This window comes from Vigna unguiculata, chromosome 4, assembly GCF_037176805.1.
Source record: "Vigna unguiculata cultivar grain cowpea cultivar isolate G323 ecotype 2 chromosome 4, ASM3717680v1, whole genome shotgun sequence".
NCBI lineage: Eukaryota > Viridiplantae > Streptophyta > Magnoliopsida > Fabales > Fabaceae > Vigna > Vigna unguiculata.
The window spans coordinates 49324717-49344463 of NC_140795.1; the positions used below are offsets into that span (position 1 = coordinate 49324717).

Below are 19747 nucleotides of genomic sequence, written 5' to 3' on the forward strand. Positions count from 1 at the left end.
CAAACACCGCCAACAACTGCTGCCACTGGCCACTGCCAATTCTTTTTCTTTTTTCAATATGTTTTTCTACTTCTCTATTTTCACTATAATTATTTTGCAAAAAAAAAACATACCAATTTTTCAACAAAAATAATTGTCAATGATCATAATACTTCAATATCATTATTTTTGTATTAAAATTATATGTGGGGTATTATATTTTCTTTACCGCATTATTTCTGCCATAACCCGTTATAACTATAAAGGTTTTTGGGATCACCGATATAATCCGTTATCCGATATCAATAACACTGAACCTTATCTGGGATCTTGATCCTTTTCCACCTGGAATGAAGAAAATTGGATGCAACTAGGTTTATGTTATTAAAATTGGGCACAATGGTCAAATTAACCACCTTAAAGCAAGATTGGTTGCCAAAGGATATCAATAACACTGAACCTTATCTGGGATCTTGATCCTTTTCCACCTGGAATGAAGAAAATTGGATGCAACTAGGTTTATGTTATTAAAATTGGGCACAATGGTCAAATTAACCACCTTAAAGCAAGATTGGTTGCCAAAGGATATCCTCAAATATGTTGTCTTGACTATGGTGATACATTTTCTCTTATGCTCAAACTTACCAATAAACTCTTCTTTCTCATGGCTGTTATTCAACATTGGCCCCTATATCTGTTGGATATCAAGAATGTTGTTTTTCATGGAGTTCTGAAGGAGGAAGTCTATATAGAGCAAGCTTTAGGGATTGTTGCTGTGGGGAAGTGTGGGTTAATTTATAATTGTGTTGATCTCTCTATTGTGTTAAAACAATATCTTAAGCATGTTTTCCGTATTTCTCTCTGAAGTGATTCCAAACTAAACACATAGAATTGTCATATTCTTTGGTTGTGAAGAGGTGCTCAACAACTCTCTTCTAGTTCTTCATGTAACTTCACAGGGTCAACTTGCTGACATTCTCATTAACCTTTTTTAGGGACAGACTCACTGCTCCAAGTTCTCATGTAAGTCCCATTGAGTTTGTTGGGTGGGGCAGATTATAGTATATGCATAATCTTGAGATCCAGAAATAAAAGATGTACCATTGGTTAAATGTAAAACAAAACAACTGCAGTTTAGTTAGAATGAACACTTGGAATGCAATATGTCACCTAGAATCCTAAAATAATCACCTGCAGGTTAGTAGTCTTTCTAAATTTGAAACCTGCTTCTCTAGTATCCATGACTTTACCTGAAGCTACTACAAGTACCATCTTAAGCCTTGGACTTCAGATTCCAATTGATTATAACTGTAGAAAGGATCTTTGGGAAAGCTCTTTTTGTGAATGTGTTTGTGATTTGAAGTAGAATTTGACACTATTGCTCTTACCTGTAAATATAAAGGCTGATACCATTTGTACTGTGTAGTTCAAATATACCACTGTTGGAAATCTTACTGTTTGTTCCAAATAACGCCCTCACACCTACTGTTGGGCTTGGTGGGCAGTTAATATTGGTTGTAGTTCAATGAGGGGTACCTTTGCTTTATGAACCTTGGGTTGTTTTCCTAGTAGTGACGAAGAAAAAGAAAATTACTGGAAACCTCTGACATATTATGTTGACTTGTAAAGTTAAACCTTATTTATTCTTCTCATTGTGCATGGCTTAACTCTTGATGGCATGTTATATTGATGGCTATTTTGATCTGTTTTCTTGCTGATTGCAGAAATTTCGGAAGAAGAAGCAGAAGATCGATTGCAAGATGCTATTCAGGAGAAATTTGCTGTATTTGGCGATGTATGTAAAATATGTCTGATCTAACAATATATTGCATATGTTCTTCGAAGAAATGAAGCTTCAGAGAGTTGTAGTTAATTGTATATACTCTTGATAGACTCTACCTCATTCTTTGTCAATACCGAAAACAAATAAAAAAAGTAAAGCGTGGTTCAACCAAAATGATTGAGGATGTGAAACAAATTGTGATAGAAATAAACACTTCTATTCTAAGTTTCTCTCCAGTTGACAGGAATTTTATGTACTGTTAGTCGACTTTGATATCATTGGATGTGAATAAGGATGTTGAGTTGAGAGGAATGTAGGCATCCAATATATGTAGTAAATGTCCCTTCTTTCTGTACTCATTTCTCTAAAAGTGAGTCAATTGTTACTTTAATGTTGCAGAAGGAACACCAGGCCATTGATATTCTTTTAGCTGAGATTGATATATATGAGCTTTTTGCTTTTAAGCATTGCAAAGGAAGGAAAGTTAAGCTTGCTCTTTGTGAAGGTAAATCTCCTTCTGTAGCTCATGGCCTTTAAATTTCTAATTTGAACTTTAAGTTTGTTGATTTCCCTTTTGTATTTGGGTAAAAAATGGTTTGCTTCAATTTTTCATAAAGTCTTGTTTTTTGGACGCGTTGGGAGATAAGAAATACAAAACAAGATATGAACAATGTCATTAAGCTAGGTTGCAACAAGCATTGAAAGTTATAGAACAGAACAAAGTTAGGAAATAGTATATGTAGTTAATATTCTTCAAACCAATATAAACACGAATGTTAAAGATCATCTTAAAATATGAACAAAAATGCAAATTTGAGTTTGTTTTTAAAATATAAGTGATTATGCGTAATGGTTTCAATTCAAATGCCAATCTTGACAATGTGAATGTTTTTCCAGATTCATTATCCATTTATAAACTATCCCACTTACATTGGTATAATGATTCATAGGGAAATAATGAGGGAGAGTGGAATGTATGTTATAAAAGGAAATTTAAAATTAAATGTAGTTATGATGTTAGTAATTTCAGGGGATCGATTTTGTCAGAAAGTCCGTATATAGTGCACCCTTTTGGGGGGAATTAGGGGTCTTTTTATGGAGTCTTTGGTTGTGTACAGGGAATACCCTTGGGAAAGGAAGTGTCTTCCTTTGTATGTGGATGTTGGTGTACAGTACTAACAATTGCTGAAATAATATTGCACAAGATATTCAATTATGTGCCCGTGTTTACATTCAACCACACCATTTTGGTGATGTGTATGTGGACAAATAACACGATGAAGAATACCATGAGTAGTAAGAAAGGAACTAGAGGACCGAAACTCACTCCCCAATTAGTCTGAATGCTTTTAATTTTAGCATTGAATTTAAGTTATGCCACACCTTTAAAATTCTGAAAAAACAGTAAAGGTATCAAATTTGTGTTTAAGGGTATATAACCAAGTGAAACGTGAAAAAGCATGCACAAAACAAATATAATACAGAGAACCATTAGAATAGGGAACATGCGAAGGACCCCAAAGGGAGTAGCAAATGTTGAGTCAATGCCTTACCATGAAATTTGAGATTAAGATATTAGAAAGACTTAAGTATTTTTCGGGAATTAAAGTGCTTCATGCCAGAAAAGATAATCTTCATATCTCTACAAAAGTATGTTGTTGACTTGCTTAAAGAAATAAGGTAGACAGTCTGCAAACTAGCTAGTACTCCGATTGATCTAAGCATAAAGTTAGGAAGTACAGAGGGGGATATTGCAGTGGACAAAGAAATGTATCAAAGACTTGTTGGCAAACTTATTTACTTATCTCATACTAGGTCGGATATTGCTTGTGCTGTGAGTTTAGTAAATCAATTTATACACCAACAAAAGGAGGTTTATTTACAAGTTCTTAGAATTGTTCAATACTTAAAAGGGACACCGGAAAGAGGGATTTTGTTTAAATGGAACAAAAGTGTAAGTCTTGAAGAATATATGGATGCAGGTTGTGCAGGGTCTGTTGTGGATATGATATCAACTACTTGATACTGCACCTTCCTTGGTGGAAATCTAGTTGCTTTGAGGAGCTAAAAACATAATGTAGTAACAAGATCAAGTGCGAAAGCAGAATTTCAAGCAATGGCCCAAGGAATATGTGAATTTCTATGGCCAAAGATTATATTGGAAGACTTGAAGATAAAGTGGGATGAACCTGAGGTTATATTGTTATAATAATTTGCAATTAGTACAACTTACAACATGGTGCAGCATGATAGAACTAAATATATTGAGATTGGCAGACATTTTATCACGGAAAAGCTAGACAGGGGTTTGATTATCACCCTATGTGTGTCCACTCAAAATCAACTTGTAGACATACTCACCAAAGGGTTGATCTGCATTAACTTTGAAAGAATTACATCTATTAGATGTATTGTTAGATATTTTATATATCTTATCTTTATCTTCTATCTTTAGTTTCTTTGTTATTATTATTATTTATTTTGTATATTGGTCTTAGCCCATGTCTCCTTTATTATAAATACATTAACCTATATGTATTTTTACACAAGAGGGAGATTAATCTCAAACCTATTTCACTATATTCAATAATATCCAAGCTGGGACTGGAGAACATTTACCAGTTTGCGAGGGACGGTCAAAACCGTGCATCTCATTATTTATTTTAGAAGTTGTATTATTTTATCCTTGCTGTAATTTTATTCTTTAATACAGGTGTATCTTGCTATTAACTTAGATTATGTATTTAAAAAACAATCCCATATTTACTGGGATTTGTTTCCTTAGAATTAGCTCTGTATATTTCCTAAAATAAACAACAGGCTCATGTATTAATAGGACCAATGGCCTCATTATTGAAATATTGAAGAAATATATTATTCTTTCTAAATTTGAGAGATAGGACGCACTAATGCCTACGTGTACATGAGGAAAAAGTTTACCTGAAGATCCTAAAGCAAAAAGTGCTTAAATTATCATTTGTGGGACTGTTTTGGGGGGTCAAAGTGTTTCACAAGGGTAGAAACATTCTGATTTGCAGAACTGGTAGCAGTAGAAGGACCAGTTGCAGCAGTAAAGGCTGTTGCAGTTCTTGGTGGTCTTATGGAACATTCTTTGTTGAATTGACCATCTTTTAAGCAGTAACTGTAGAACTTTTTAAGACAATGTGAAGCACAACGTCCAAATTCTTCGCAACAGAAACATTGGACAGCACTTAGGTATCATTGTTTAGGCTTTCCTTGTGCAGCATATGCTGATGGAAGAGAGACAAATTTCTGCTTTTCATGGATGTTTGAGTTAGGAAACATTCTTCTAGAAGCTCATTGAGGCATGCATCCAATGATGGGTAGGAACTCTATTCATGAGATAAAATTGGACCAAACACCCTCAAAATCGGATCTCACTTACATTTGAAATTTATCTGTTTAGTAGTTTCATGAAAATGTTGCTCTATACTTTCACCATCATTTGATAAATCTTCATATACAATGTCAGTGTTTTTGGCCCAAAGATTCATGAATGAGAAAGGAATTCAAAAATTAAAAGACTATCCTGCTGTAATATGGTGACTTCATGTTCTAATTGGAACCTTTTAGCAATATTATTGTGGCTGTATATCCTTAGATAGGCCCACATCTTGGCCGCAGTATTGAATGGTTGGAAATTGAGAACAATACTAGGATCAACGTAGACTATGATAGATCCATGTCTTTACTTCAGCATCTTCATCTTCCGGCCGAACGTGTCCCTCCTGTTGATTTTCTTTTAGGAGCAGAACTGGTGCCGTCAACATAACCTCAAAAGTTCTTATCTTCTATCAATATATGGAACTGAAAAACCGAGGTTGAATAAATAACATATCATACTTGTCACTATATATGAAGTTGAGGAATAAAAAACATGAAAAAATCGTACTAGAGACAGATAAACAAGGATAGTCTTGCAGAACCCAGAGGCTGGGAATTTTGGACAGAACTAAGATAGGAGTACAGCCTAGCCTTATACCATATTAGACTTCGGAAAATTGCATATCAACAATGTCTTCTGCTCTGGAGAATTCTTCAAGACTTGAAAGTGACTATTGTACAATTCATGCGACCTTACAGCTGGGCTAACTAATTATCAAGATAATTGCATAAATGTAGCTGTACAATCATGCATAAATTGTTGACCAGTAAATCTGTTCCAATAATAATAAATATTCTGTAGTCAACAATTAATAACAAATATTGTGCTAGTCAATTTCTTGGGCATGGTTATCATTTGAAGTATCTGTGCTTCTCTGGTAGTAGTGAGATGTTCTCATTAAGCTTTTATTTGTATGCAGTTCTGTTTTGCTTTATTTTTCACGCTAGTATTGTAGATTTCAGTGCTCAGTTTCTGTAGGTTTAGAAGCTACACGGTTTTATTGTAGCTTTTTGTACAGCTTGTAACATAAGATAATTTCAGAACTTGATGAAAGGATGCACGATTTGAGAAATGAGCTACAGTCATTTGAAGGTGAAGAATATGATGAAAGTCATAAGAAAAAGGCCATAGAAGCTTTGAAACGGATGGAGAGCTGGAATTTATTCAGTGATACGCATGAGGTCAGCCAGTTGATATTTGTTAATTTAGTAAATTAGTATAATGAACTGTATGCCCTCAAATTTTTGGTAGTTTAAATTTATGGTTGGACCTCTTCATTCAAGGATTTACCCCTTTGCAGGAGTTCCACAATTACACAGTTGCACGTGATTCTTTTCTTGCGCATCTAGGTGCAACGCTGTGGGGATCTATGAGACATATTGTGTCACCTTCAGTTGCTGATGGTGCCTTCCATTATTATGAGAAGATATCCTTTCAGCTGTTTTTCGTGACACAGGAGGTAAGATGTGTTTTATCACTTGAAAAGGCTTGCAAGAGCTGAATATTGACATTGCCCTTGTATTCTTTTGTTTTCAGAAAGTTAAGCACATAAAACAACTTCCTGTGGATATGAATGCTATAAAGGAGAGCCTTTCCTCATTGACAGTTCCTTCTCAGAAACCAATGTTCAGTCAGCACATGTACGTCATGAATTTTTAATTCTAACCTTTCTTTACCCTACCTTTAATTTACCCTACCTTTAATTAGGCATTTGGTTGGTGAAATGTTTCCTTACAACGCTGTGTGTCTGATATATCACGTTGCTATAAATTGTCTCCCTAGTTTTCTACTTACATTACTATGACTTTAGGTTGCCGCTGTCGGAGGATCCTGCCTTAGCAATGGCCTTTGCAGTTGCACGGCGAGCAGCTGCTGTACCTTTACTGCTTATCAATGGAACCTACCGAAAGACAGTTCGAACATATCTTGATTCTTCTATCCTGCAATATCAATTGCAAAGGCTGAATAAACATGGTTCTCTTAAAGGTCATTCCTGTATCCTTAAGTCCTGTTTTAGAGTGGCATTTGTATGTACGTTGAAAAATGAGAATAAGTTGGGCAGTCATCTTGAAGTTGAGAATAAAAAAAGGTTGAAAGGAAAATTTATTTCATCGGATGATTAGTGTATATGTTGCTCAATCTATTTTCATCCATTGCACATTTTTATTCAAAGCAAATTTGGTGGAATTGTATTTTGAAATCTTTATTCAATTAAATAAATAATTAAGTCAGAATTAGAGATGAGTATAAGACAACCTTTGCGCACATTCTATAAGATGCTTGACGTTATACCTCAACTGCTGAATAGGAAGTGTGGCATACCTGATTTGGGATGATAGTAGCATCAATCCTAAATATTACATTAGTTTGCGTGTATCTTCAACTGTTTATAGCTCAGACTTTTAAGCTCATAGTGTTTGCCTCACTAAGTTGCCAAAAGTCAGTCGTGGACTATGTATAATGAATTGGGTTTGTGCAGCTAGTGTTGAATAAACTGGGGGCATTGGAGTATTTGGGGCACAATTATATGCTCAACATATTGTAGTGTTGAGTTTAAGGATTGAAGAGAAAATAATAACTGAGTTTTGTATTGATTCTGAAAACTGAAAATTGTGTGTAGAGAGATGTGTTGGAAGTCCCACATCGACTAGAGATACGGTAATTTCATAATATATATATATATATATATATATATATATATGTGTGTGTGTGTGGTTGCAAACCTCACATTCCAAGCCGGTTTGTGGGGCTTGAGTTAGACTTAAATCCCATCCTTTAATATATTAGAGCTAAGTTAGAGCCTATCCTAGCGAAATTTCTTGGACATTCTGTTCCACCTGTTATCGGATCGCTAACGGACCACCCACTAATTTCTAGTTTCACACTCGAGATGAATATATTTCGGCGTGAGGGGCTGTGTTGGATGTCTCACATCGACTTGAGATAAGGTAATTTCATAATATATAAGTGAGGTGCAAACCTCATCTTACAAGCCGGTTTTGTGGGTTGAGTTAGACTTCAAAACCCACTTCTAACAAGATGTGAATCTATGACGTCTGTCCAGCTGTACCTAACTGACTATTCTTTACATGTCTGAACAGAAAAAGTTATAGTGAGGTCAAGTGTATGCTGTTTCAATAGAAAATAGTTTACACACTCCAAAGCTTGATTCATATCAACTGCTACGGAATGAGCCTTAGTCAAGACCTATGTTGTCAAACTCAAGCATCATAAGATGGTGTAAAGGTCCTTACGGACTATATATTTATTTTATTCAATTTGGTCTCACTATTAATAAAAGTCCCAATCAAGTCCCTCAACTTTTATAAATGTGACCACTTTCTATACAATTAGCCGTAAAATCATTGGCAAACAAATATTTTAAACCTAATGCATAATGACAATTTATAAAACCAACGAACAAAAGGGTCACACTGTTGCTATTTTAAAAATTGGAGGACTTCATTTAACCTCGGAAGAGTTACATTGTTACATTTTTAAACTTGAGGTATTTGGTTGAATCTTTTATTAATAGAGGGACCAAATTGTGCAATATACTGAAATTAAGCCTATTCTTTTTTTTTTTAATAAAAGGCTCATGTTAGGCATCACTATGATCCTTGGCATCTTAGCTAGGCTGACATCCCAAGGACATTTATCATTTGCCATCACATGAAAATATCATTAAAAACAAAAAGAAAGATACAAGGAACTCATGGGGGACCCAACCAACACCCATGAACAAAAATAGGCAAGCTAAGAAGCTATACACAAGCTAAGAACCTCTATACATAGGAAAAAGAAACCTATTGTGATGAAAATCCAAACTTATAGAAGCTGGCATACCTATATACCATTTAAACACTTTTGTAGAAGACAAGCCTAAACTTGCCAACTGATCCGCATAATGCTTTCCTTCTTGAAAAATATGTGAGACCTTAAAATCAACATCTCTAAAACTTAAGGTATTTCCTTTAACGACCTCTATTAGACCACGGTACAACCTCTTGATGAAAGAAAGCTTTATAGACCAAGGTTGAATCACATTCCAATTAGAGCCTTCTAAAACTGGCTCTTCTAGCATACTCGATGGCATGCATGGCTCCCATGAACTCAGCAAAAAGGGCATTTTGAACTACAACAAACGCAGAGAAACTCCGAATGTATTCTCCCCTACTTCCCCTAAAAATACCTCCACAAGCAGATAGACCTAGGCTTGCCTTAGCAGCTCCATCAATGTTAACTTTAATCCAGGAAACCTGAGGCAATTGCCATATAACCTGTTTGTACTATATAGGTTTGCCCGGCCTAGTTGTAATGCCAAAAACTTTCAAAACTCTCAAATCAACAACCGTGTTTTGTATAGAAAGCTTAGAGTTTTGAGCAGATCTTCTCACAACATCAATAATGATTCGAATAGACCCTGAAAAATCAATGCTCTCCTGAAATCTAGCAAGGTTTCCCATACGCCAAATCATCCAGACAATCCCAATAAAACAGCATGACGAATCAACCTATTTAAAGGACTACATTGTTTTTTGAGAAAATCAATAATTAAATCAGTAGAAGCAATCATAAAGTCTCCAAAAGTTTGTTTCACCCACAACCAGAACTTCATGCAATATAAATATACTAAGGGACAACATGGCAATCAACTAACTACTCCTATCCTACAATAGTAACAAGTGGTAGGTAATTTCAATTAGATGTTGCACTTTAGGCTTTTTCAGCACTTTATCATTTGTGTGTGTAATGTTGGTGATACTTTGAAGACTTTTCTTATTATATCCATCAACTTTCTTGCATGGTGGTGCGTTCCTTGTATAGGTATCCAAAAGGACCATTGAAGGATGTGTACCTTTGGAGTCATTGCTTGTTAGATATTTTCTTAGAGAGTGATGACTCTCTTCTTACATACTTTGACTTGTAGTACTTTGACGTGATTGAAACACACTCCTTTACTTTACAGTTGACATTTCTTGAAGAGATTTCAGATAAATGAAACAGTGAAAAACTACACTGTTACTGTTTTACTACTGTTTATATAAGAAGATAGTAAGCAGAATACAAAGAGTCAAGGCCCAGTCCTAACCCTAACCCTAAAGAAAGGATCCCATACATGATAAATAAAATATTACATCTCAACACTCCCCCTCAAGCTGGAGCATATAGATCATATGCTCCAAGCTTGGAACATATAAATTGAATTCTAGGCCCTCTTAAAGATTTAGTCAGAATGTCTGCAAGTTGTTCATTAGAGCCGACAAACTCTGTAACAAGATCCTTGGATAGTAATTTCTCTCTAACAAAATGACAATCAATTTCTATATGCTTTGTTCTCTCATGAAACACCGGATTGGAGGCAATGTGAAGGGCTGCTTGGTTGTCACAATATAACTTCATCTGCTCATTTTCACAAAATTTCAACTCTTGAAGGAGTTGTTTAATCCATACTAGTTCACATGTAGCTAGAGCCATAGATCGATATTCCGCCTCTGCACTAGATCGAGCAACAACACTTTGTTTCTTACTTTTCCAAGATACAAGGTTCCCTCCAAGGAATACACAATACCCTGTGGTAGATCTTCTATCAATTGGACAACCAGCCCAATCTGCATCACAATACGCTTCAACTTGAGTACTTCCCTTGTTCTCATACAACAATCCTTGTCCTGGGTTACCTTTTACATATCTGAGAATGCGAATCACAGCATTCCAATGATCAATGTGGGGATTTTGCATAAATTGACTAACAACTCCCACTGGATAAGAAAGATCAGGTCTTGTTATAGTAAGGTAGATGAGTTTTCCAACCAACCTTCTATATCTCTCTGGATCTGAGAAAGGTTCACCTTGATCTCTTGTTAATTTTTGATTTGAGTCCATAGGGCTATCAATGGGCTTGCAATTTGTCAGACCTGTTTCTTCCAAAATATCAATAGCATATTTTCTCTGTGCAATGATGACACCTTCTTTTGATTGCGCCACTTCAATACCAAGAAAATATTTAAGACGACCCAAATCTTTGGTCTGAAAGTGGCTAAACAAATGGTTCTTCAATTGAGCAATTCTAGTGATATCATTTCCTGTGATAACAATATCATCAACATAAACCATAAGATAAACACATTTGTCAGGAGAAGTATAACCATAAAATACTGAATGATCCGCTTCACAACGTTTCAATCCAAAATTCTGCACAACACGACTAAATTTACCAAACCAAGCTCGAGGAGATTGCTTCAAGCCATAGAGAGAACGATGCAACTTACAAACTAACCCAGACTCCCCCTGAGCAACAAACCCAGGAGGTTGCTCCATGTATATCTCCTCTTCCAGATCACCATGAAGAAAGGCATTTTTAATGTCCAACTGATACAAAGGCCATTGGCGAATGGCAGCCATAGCAAGGAAAAGACGAACAGAACTTATTTTAGCCACAGGAGAAAAAGTATCACAATAGTCAAGACCGTAAACCTGAGTATACCCCTTAGCGACGAGACGGGCTTTGAGTCGGTCTACAGCGCCAGTCGGACCAACCTTAATAGCATAGACCCATCTACAGCCCACAGACTTCTTACCAGGAGGAAGAGAGACAAGTTCCCAAGTCCCACTGTGTTCAAGTGCTTGCATTTCATCAATCATGGCTTGTCTCCATCCAGGATGACCAAGTGCCTCATCAACATTCTTAGGAACCTTAATGGTAGACAAGGAGGAAACAAAAGAGAAATATGGAGGAGACAAACGATGATAACTCAAAAAGTTATAAATAGGATGTGGATTACGAGTAGAGCGAGTACCTTTCCGAAGGGCAATAGGCCAAGTGTGATCGGAGTCAAGAGAAGATGAAGAGGATGAAGGATCCATGATTCGAGAATCTGGTGGAGAAGGATTTGAGTCACAGGGGTCTTCAGGCAAGGAAGGAGTCACTGGAGTGCGACGCTGATATGTGAGAAGAGGTGGTTGAACAATGTCATTGGCATTTTGAGGTTGAGTTTCAGGAAGAACCAAGGGATCACAGGATGGTAAAGGAAGGACTTGTTGAATAGATGAACTCTCCTCCATGGAGGACAAGAAAAAAGGTGTGTCCTCAAAGAATGTAACATCAGCAGACATATAATACCTTTTGGTTGAGGGAGAATAACATTTATACCCTTTCTGGAGGCGAGAATATCCCAAAAAGACACACTTAATAGCCTTTGCAGAAAGTTTATCAAGACCTGGAGAGACATTATGAACAAAACAAGTACATCCAAACACACGTGGAGAAACACGATACAAAGGATCATTTGGAAAAATTATCGAGTGAGGAATTTTATTTTCAATAGAAGAAGAAGGCATCCTATTGATTAGAAAACAAGCAGTGAGGACTGCATCTCCCCAATGATGAATAGGAACATTGGTATTCAACATGAGAGAGCGTGCAGTTTCGATAAGGTGTCTATTCTTTCTTTCGGCTATGCCATTTTGTTGTGGAGTATGAGGACATGTTGACTGATGTAAAATTCCTTGGGAAGATAAAAATGAGGAAAACGCAGCAGAAAAATATTCCTTAGCATTATCACTTCTGAGAATTTTAATTGTCTTCCCAAATTGGTTCTTAATTTCATTAAAGAAGGACACAAATATGGATAAAAGTTCCGATCTTTCTTTCATTAGATAAACCCAAGTACATCAAGAGAATTCATCAATGAACGTTACAAAATAGTTAAAACCAAAAGAAGTGACACGACTTGGTCCCCAAACATCAGAATGAACAGTAGAAAAAACAAAATTACATCGTGTCTCAGACTTTTTAGGGAAGGAAGATCTAACATGCTTTCCTAACTGACACGATTCACAATCTAAGGCTTGAATGTGTTTGAGACTCGGAACCATCATCTTCAACTTAGACAAATTTGGGTGACCTAAACGATCATGCAAAAGTTTTGGGGATGAAGTTGCAAAACAAGATACTGAGGAGCTTGGTTTTAGGAAATAAAGTCCCCGTGACTCATGTCCTTCTCCAATCAGACGACCTGTACCATGTTCCTGTATAGCAAAGGAATTAGCAGTAAAGGTTACAGAACAATTTAAGGAACGAGTCAATTGACTCAAAGAGATTAAATTATAAGGACAATGAGGAATGTACAAAACAGAGTTTAAATTTAGTGAAGGTGATAAAGAAACTTTGCCAATTCCTTGAGATGCCACTTTGGATCCACTTGCAACAGTAATAAAATGAGGACTTTTGGGAGAGGAAATGGAGGAAAATGAGGAAATGTTACCAGAGACATGATCTGAGGCACCTGAGTCAAGAATCCATGGACTAAGACCTTCCACAGATTGAGAGATGCATGCAGTTGACATTGAAGAGGATGGGTCAGGATTGTTGGATTTCTCAGATTTGTACCTCAAGAATTCTTGGTACTCTTCATCAGAAATTCTAGATTCTGAATGATCAGACTTGGACACATGAGCAGCTTTATCGGGAAAACCATGTAAGGAATAACACTTGTCTTGGGTATGGCCCATTCTATTACAATATGAGCATTGAGGACGCCCACTTCGACCACCACGTCCTCCACGGTTGCTCCGACCTCCTCCTCTTCCTCGTGGTGCTACCATTGCTGATGTTTCAAAAACATCAGTTGAACTTTCATCTTTGACCAATGTAGGTACACGAAGAAGTCTAGTAACTAAGTTGTCCATCGAAGGGATTTGATCACCGGCTAAAACTTGATCACGCACATGATCAAAAGTCGAGTGTAGGCTCCTCAGAATTAAGACCATGTAAAACTTATCAAGTTTTTTGTTGATATCTTCTAATGAATCAGCCACAAAAAAACTCTTCAATTCTTCTACTGCAGCCCTAGCCTTTCCGATATGAGAAACCATATCATGATTGATTTGTTTGAGTGAGGCTACTCTTTGAGTTGCATCAAAGAGGCGTTGAATGTCGTTAGCAAAAATATCTTGTGCCCTTTTCCAAAAAGAGAAGCATGTCTTGTAAGGTCTCAAAATGTCTAAGACCCCTTGCTCAACTGATTGCCATAAAACAGCACACAACTGAAAATCCAATTTCTGCCACTTAGGTTTCTCTTCCTCTGAAATATTAGAGACCTCTTTTTCAAGATGATCATGATAACCTTGACCAAGAAACCACAACTCCACCGAAGCTGACCAAGAGGAGTAATTTTTCCAGTTCAGTTTCGCAGAGGTAATAATAGGAGTAGCTGATAGAGAGGGAGACATTCCACCCGTAGAAGCCATTAAAAAAAAACCTAACTTTTGAGAAGAAACCCTAGGTTCAAGATATGGTCACCGAAACAGAGAACCAAGAGCAGATATAAGACCAGGAGGCTCCGGCGAGACGAACGACGGTGGCGCGTGGTGTACACGCGCTTGAAGGTCGCCGAAGAGAAGCGGAGCGTGGCGGCGCGTGCGGAGGTTTCTGGGGACGTGACTTGCGGGGATGGGTTGCGCTCCTCGAGGCGCACCTAACCCTGACTTCGCCGGAGTAAACACGCCGGTGGCGACGGCGACGACGGCGGACGGCGCGGCGGACGGCGGCGGACAGTGGCGGAAGACGGCGGACGATGATAGTCACTGTGACAAACAGTGAAGATGAACCAGACTCATGTTCTGGCTCTTGATACCATCTTGAAGAGATTTCAGATAAATGAAACAGTGAAAAACTACACTGTTACTGTTTTACTACTGTTTATATAAGAAGATAGTAAGCAGAATACAAAGAGTCAAGGCCCAGTCCTAACCCTAACCCTAAAGAAAGGATCCCATACATGATAAATAAAATATTACATCTCAACAACATTGTTCCCCTGACAAAACCAAAAGGACTTTTGTGCATTTATAGTTAGTACCTGGGTCTTCATCTTTATGAGATAGATGTTGTGAGTCAACTGTGTAGGGTTTATGAAATCCTACAAATGTGTCTAGTTCAAAGCACTCTTTAGGTTGCATTTATTCCATTTGACTTGAGTCATCTAACAATTGATAGCTTAGTAGACATCTTTTGATAGGTGCTCCATCAAGGTCGTCTAATCTTGGTTCTCTGCAGTTCTTTTAGTGCTATATTAATCCAAGAATACTTTTGAGCAACTTCTCTTGATCTTCTTCTTGCTTCTCTATCTTGCATGCTTTTGATTCTTCAAGATGGAAGTTTTTTCTAACATAGCTGTCTAAACTTCCATTCTTGTTGACATATATCTCATGCCATGAGGAATATGGTCATCCATAGGTGACATTATTGTCTAGCGCTTCTTGCTACTTGTAGTGTTGTCCAATACTTTTGTAAGGCTTCTTCTATTATAGTAGCATCCGTCTTCTTCTTTGTGTGAGGTCATCTAACATGGCCTCATTCACTTGTCTTTTGTGCTTTAATCAGACTTGTAGCTTGAAACAAAATTACTCTTGATCATGACTAAGCTTGTTGCACTCTAGATAAATATATCAGAAACACCAAAATTGTCTTGTTTGTTATCATCAAAACTTAGATGTCAAAATGGAAAAACATAGGATATGTATAAGTGTAAAATAGTAGGGACTAACAAGGAGTTTCTATGTCTAGCATGTAGGGGTTGCTTGTTCTTGTTTCTATGATTTATTTTGTTCATTTCACTAAATATAAGTTTAAAATAAAGTTCTCTTTTATTCTTGATATTCTTGTTATTGATAAATATGAGTATTTATGAATGTGCAGGTAGGCATGCACATTCCAGGTCTGTGCTTGAGGTTCCAATCTTTTGGTTCATCTACAGTGAACCACTTTTACTAGACAAATATTTTCAGGCAAAAGCTCTCTCTGACATGATTATTGTCGTTCAGTCTGAGTCCTCCTCGTGGGAAAGCCATGTACATTGTAATGGGCATTCACTTCTACTGGACTTGAGGTAAGATTCAGAAACCTATCTTTCTACTTTCTAAAATTGCTTATTCATCTTTCTTGCAATCGTATTTTATTTATTTCACTTGGGAAGGGGTAGGGGAAGAGGTGAACTTCTATAAAAAGTTATATTGAACAATTGTGATAGTACCTTTATTTATCACTAATTGAAACACTTGCGTTACACGTGTTCACTTTTCTTTTTTATGAAGACAAAAAATTATTATTATTATTATAAAAGTAAAAATAAATATTTTTTATATTGATTATAAATAGTTTTTTTATTTTTTTTATTTTGTAGGTAGTTTTTTTTATTATAGATAGTTATTTTTGTTTTAAATTGGTTAAATTTAAAAAAATGGTCAAATCGGAAAAATAGTTAAATTTAAAAGAATGATTATTTAGAAGGTAAAGTTGGTAAGGTATTATTTTAATTTAAAAGGATGGTTAATTGAAAAAAACGTGTACCCAAAAGGGAGAATCTCTTTTATATGATAGATAGTAAGTATAGGTACAAAAATCTACTCATCAGTTTTAATGATTTCATCCTCTATATGGACGATAAAGGCAGCCTATAAAAGCTGCAGTTGCTGCCACTGCTGAGCATCTTGCTGGTTTGCTTCCCCTTCATCTTGTCTATGGTCAGGCCCATGAGACCGCAATTGAGGTACATTTTATGTCCAATATTTGAATCCAATCTACTTCTTTGATGCATTTAGTGTTTTCCGTCTACTAAATCCAGATATCTTTCGTTTGTTGAGGTTCAGTTCTTGTGCATTGACTGTACGGGACAATGTTACTCTTCTTTGGGTATACCTACCTAATCCCTTAAAAGGCAACAAATCAGTTAATTTTTACTGTACTCACCTTGCAACTCTCCAAATCTCCCAAAATACATAAAGTGATCTATGTAGCAAAAGAGGCTGCAGCAAGCTAGACCACCTTTTCAATTTGTCCTGGTTGCAGATGCTTAATGCCTTTTTCAACAATATACATACTCATTTAGAGATTAGCATGTGTGAACTGTATTCCGAGTTCCTAGAACAGTCAATGTCCATGTACTAAGATGTAACTTCGTTTTTAAGTGTATTTGAACTACCATAATGTAAGATTTATCTCTGCATATGACAGGACTGGTTATGGTCAGTAGGATGCAACCCTTTCTCCATTACATCACAAGGTTGGCACATTTCGCAGTTCCAGTCTGATTCAATTGCTCGAAGCTATGTCATCACGTCCCTCGAAGAATCAATACAACTGGTTAATTCTGCCATTCATCTTCTGCTAATGGAACGTACTAGTATCCTTACCGTGTAGCACTGCAGCCGTTTAATGATAAAAAAATTACTATTTCAAAAAGCATCAATGAGATCATTATTAAAATGCGCATATCATCTATTTCTGCAATTTCTTTAGCGAGTAACACGATGTATCATCGCATTTGCGTTGTGTAAGAAAAAAAAATATTAAAGCATATATTATCAAATTAAACCATCTGAACCCAAACCTGCCCTTTGTTTTTCTTGAGACACAATGAGTTAATTTGAATTCTTAACAATGTAAAGCTGAAAAAACGTTCAGGATCTTCCAGTCCCAAGAGCTTGAGCTTGCAAACAAGTACAATTATGTTGTTAGCCTTTGGAAAAGGGTAAGTGGTAGTTATTTGTAGCTTCTATTCAATTTTCAATCATATTCTTAAGTTCCTGAATGTGTTATGAATGTTGTATTCTTCAGGTATCAACTGTCACTGGAGAATTGCGTTATATTGATGCATTGAGGCTATTAAACACGTTGGAGGATGCATCCAACAGGTTAGGCACTATTCTGCAATAAGCATTTTAATGGCCTGCTTTAAAATATAGGCCAGGCTCAGCTGTCAAATTTTTTAAACATGGCCTGTTGGGTCGGGTTGGACTTTCTTGTCGGTTTTGACAGCCCTAGTCTTTATTACATGAATTTGTTCACATTTGCTTTTCGTTCCTCTTCTTTTCCCTCATTCCAATATACTTGCAAAATTTATCTAAGGATGAAAATATGGTGAAGCTCAACTATTTTTACTTTTCTGTTGCTCTTCATTGGTTAGTAGCTAGTGTTTTCATGTAGACCTACTTTATCTTTTCTTTAAGTTGGACTTGAAAAGCTCTTAAATTTTATTTTTCTGAAATTTGTTAGTTTTTGTCTGACAATCTCTCACGCAGGTTTGTTGGTCAAGTCAATGCGACCCTTTCCCTTCTTCATCCAATTAACTGCACAAGAGAGAGAAAAATACATATGGTGTTTGATATGACAACTATACCAGCTTTCTTGATTGTTCTAGGGTGCCTTTATATGGTATTGAGACCAAGGCGACCAAAACCAAAGATTAACTGAGGCTTCTAGCTAGCATTTTGAATTTTAATTGAAGGGTTTTACAAGGGTTTTCCATGTTGGGAAGTTGAAGCTTGGTGGTAAGGATTTACAATCACTTTTATGATATAATTTTGTCGGGTTTTAAGGCTTTGTTGGCAATGAATAGTACCTCAGCACATTTAGTTTAAACTTAGTTGTTAATGCGTCAAATTTTTCCTATATGCAAGACAACGAATTAAAGGACATTCATGTCTTGTGTTAATGTAGAGAACGAATTCAGTGTTAACCAAAGCAATTAAAGGAAATTAAGTTTGATCAATATTAGTGCATCCTTTAATTTGATTGATGTGACGATTAATTCATGCACCTTTGTGAGGTATTGGAAAACTTTAAAGTGATCATATTTTAGATTTTTAGATTGTAAAGTACGGAAATATGATCTCGATTATACGATCTAAATTATATTTTTGGATTCAAAATTACATTTCAAACTATGTCTAGAATATATGTCGAAATTTAAAAGAATATTTTGGATTAATCGATCATGAATGCATTTTTAGATAATATATAATGTGAAAATGTATTCTAAACTTTATAATTGAGTGTATTTCTAGATTATATAATATGGAAATGTATTTTAAATTGAGTGTATTTTAAATTAAACATTTTAAAATATTAATTTTTAATTATGTAATTTGAAAACATATTTTGGACGGTATAATTTAAAATACATTTTAGATTTTGTAATTTGAAATTTTTTTAATTTTGAATTGTTATAGAATTATACAATGTAGAATATGTTGTCAACGGGTTTCCCTAAACAAGCATTAAAAGAAAAAAAAAGGTGGGAAAAGAAATTGCCAATAGAGAAGTCCGCCCTTAGTCAATTCAAATCTTAAATTTGGATAAAAAACTGTTTTACGTGTTCGAGTGTGGAAGGAAAAAGAAGATAAAATCTAGAAAAGAAAAATTTATAGTTTTTTATATATTTAACTAAATATAAATACAAATATTTTGAATAATAAATAATTATAAAGAAATGGTAATACAAAAGGTATTTTTAAATATATATATATATATATATATATATAATTAAGTTCTTAGTAAATATTTTTGTTCTATCCACTTCTCATTTTTTATATTTTTCAAATAATTACTTTTAATTTTTAATTAACAAAATGCCACATTATGTAATTACTATAAAAATAATAATTAATTATTTTTTTTTCATCAAACACACTAATATATATTTGTATAGTAATTTACACCCGTTCCTAAAGAATAATTTTTATGATTTTGATAATTGTTACTTTTCCTTGATATTTTGTTTGCAATGGCTTAATCG

At 35.6% G+C, this 19747-nt stretch overlaps 1 protein-coding gene and 1 pseudogene across 3 annotated transcripts in view; one reads left to right on the forward strand and one right to left on the reverse strand.

Moving 5' to 3' along the window:
- LOC114181358 (uncharacterized) overlaps positions 1-18721 on the forward strand; it is a 40057-nt gene extending 21336 nt beyond the window's left edge. For 2 of the 3 annotated variants that reach the window (XM_028067783.2, XM_028067784.2), the window contains 12 exons: positions 1704-1774; positions 2162-2267; positions 6210-6349; positions 6469-6627; positions 6705-6808; positions 6979-7154; positions 15871-16060; positions 16621-16720; positions 17185-17353; positions 17619-17701; positions 17788-17864; positions 18252-18721. In XM_028067783.2, coding sequence (XP_027923584.2) covers positions 1704-1774; positions 2162-2267; positions 6210-6349; positions 6469-6627; positions 6705-6808; positions 6979-7154; positions 15871-16060; positions 16621-16720; positions 17185-17353; positions 17619-17701; positions 17788-17864; positions 18252-18423 — 1547 coding nt within the window. In that variant the 3' untranslated portion in view covers positions 18424-18721. Of the gene's footprint in view, positions 1-1703; positions 1775-2161; positions 2268-6209; positions 6350-6468; positions 6628-6704; positions 6809-6978; positions 7155-15870; positions 16061-16620; positions 16721-16820; positions 16864-17184; positions 17354-17618; positions 17702-17787; positions 17865-18251 lie in introns of those variants that run through there. The other variant, XM_085672709.1, reaches the window with a different exon arrangement.
- On the reverse strand, positions 13084-14420 carry LOC146887370 (uncharacterized; annotated as a pseudogene).
- Positions 18722-19747: the final 1026 nt, after the last annotated feature.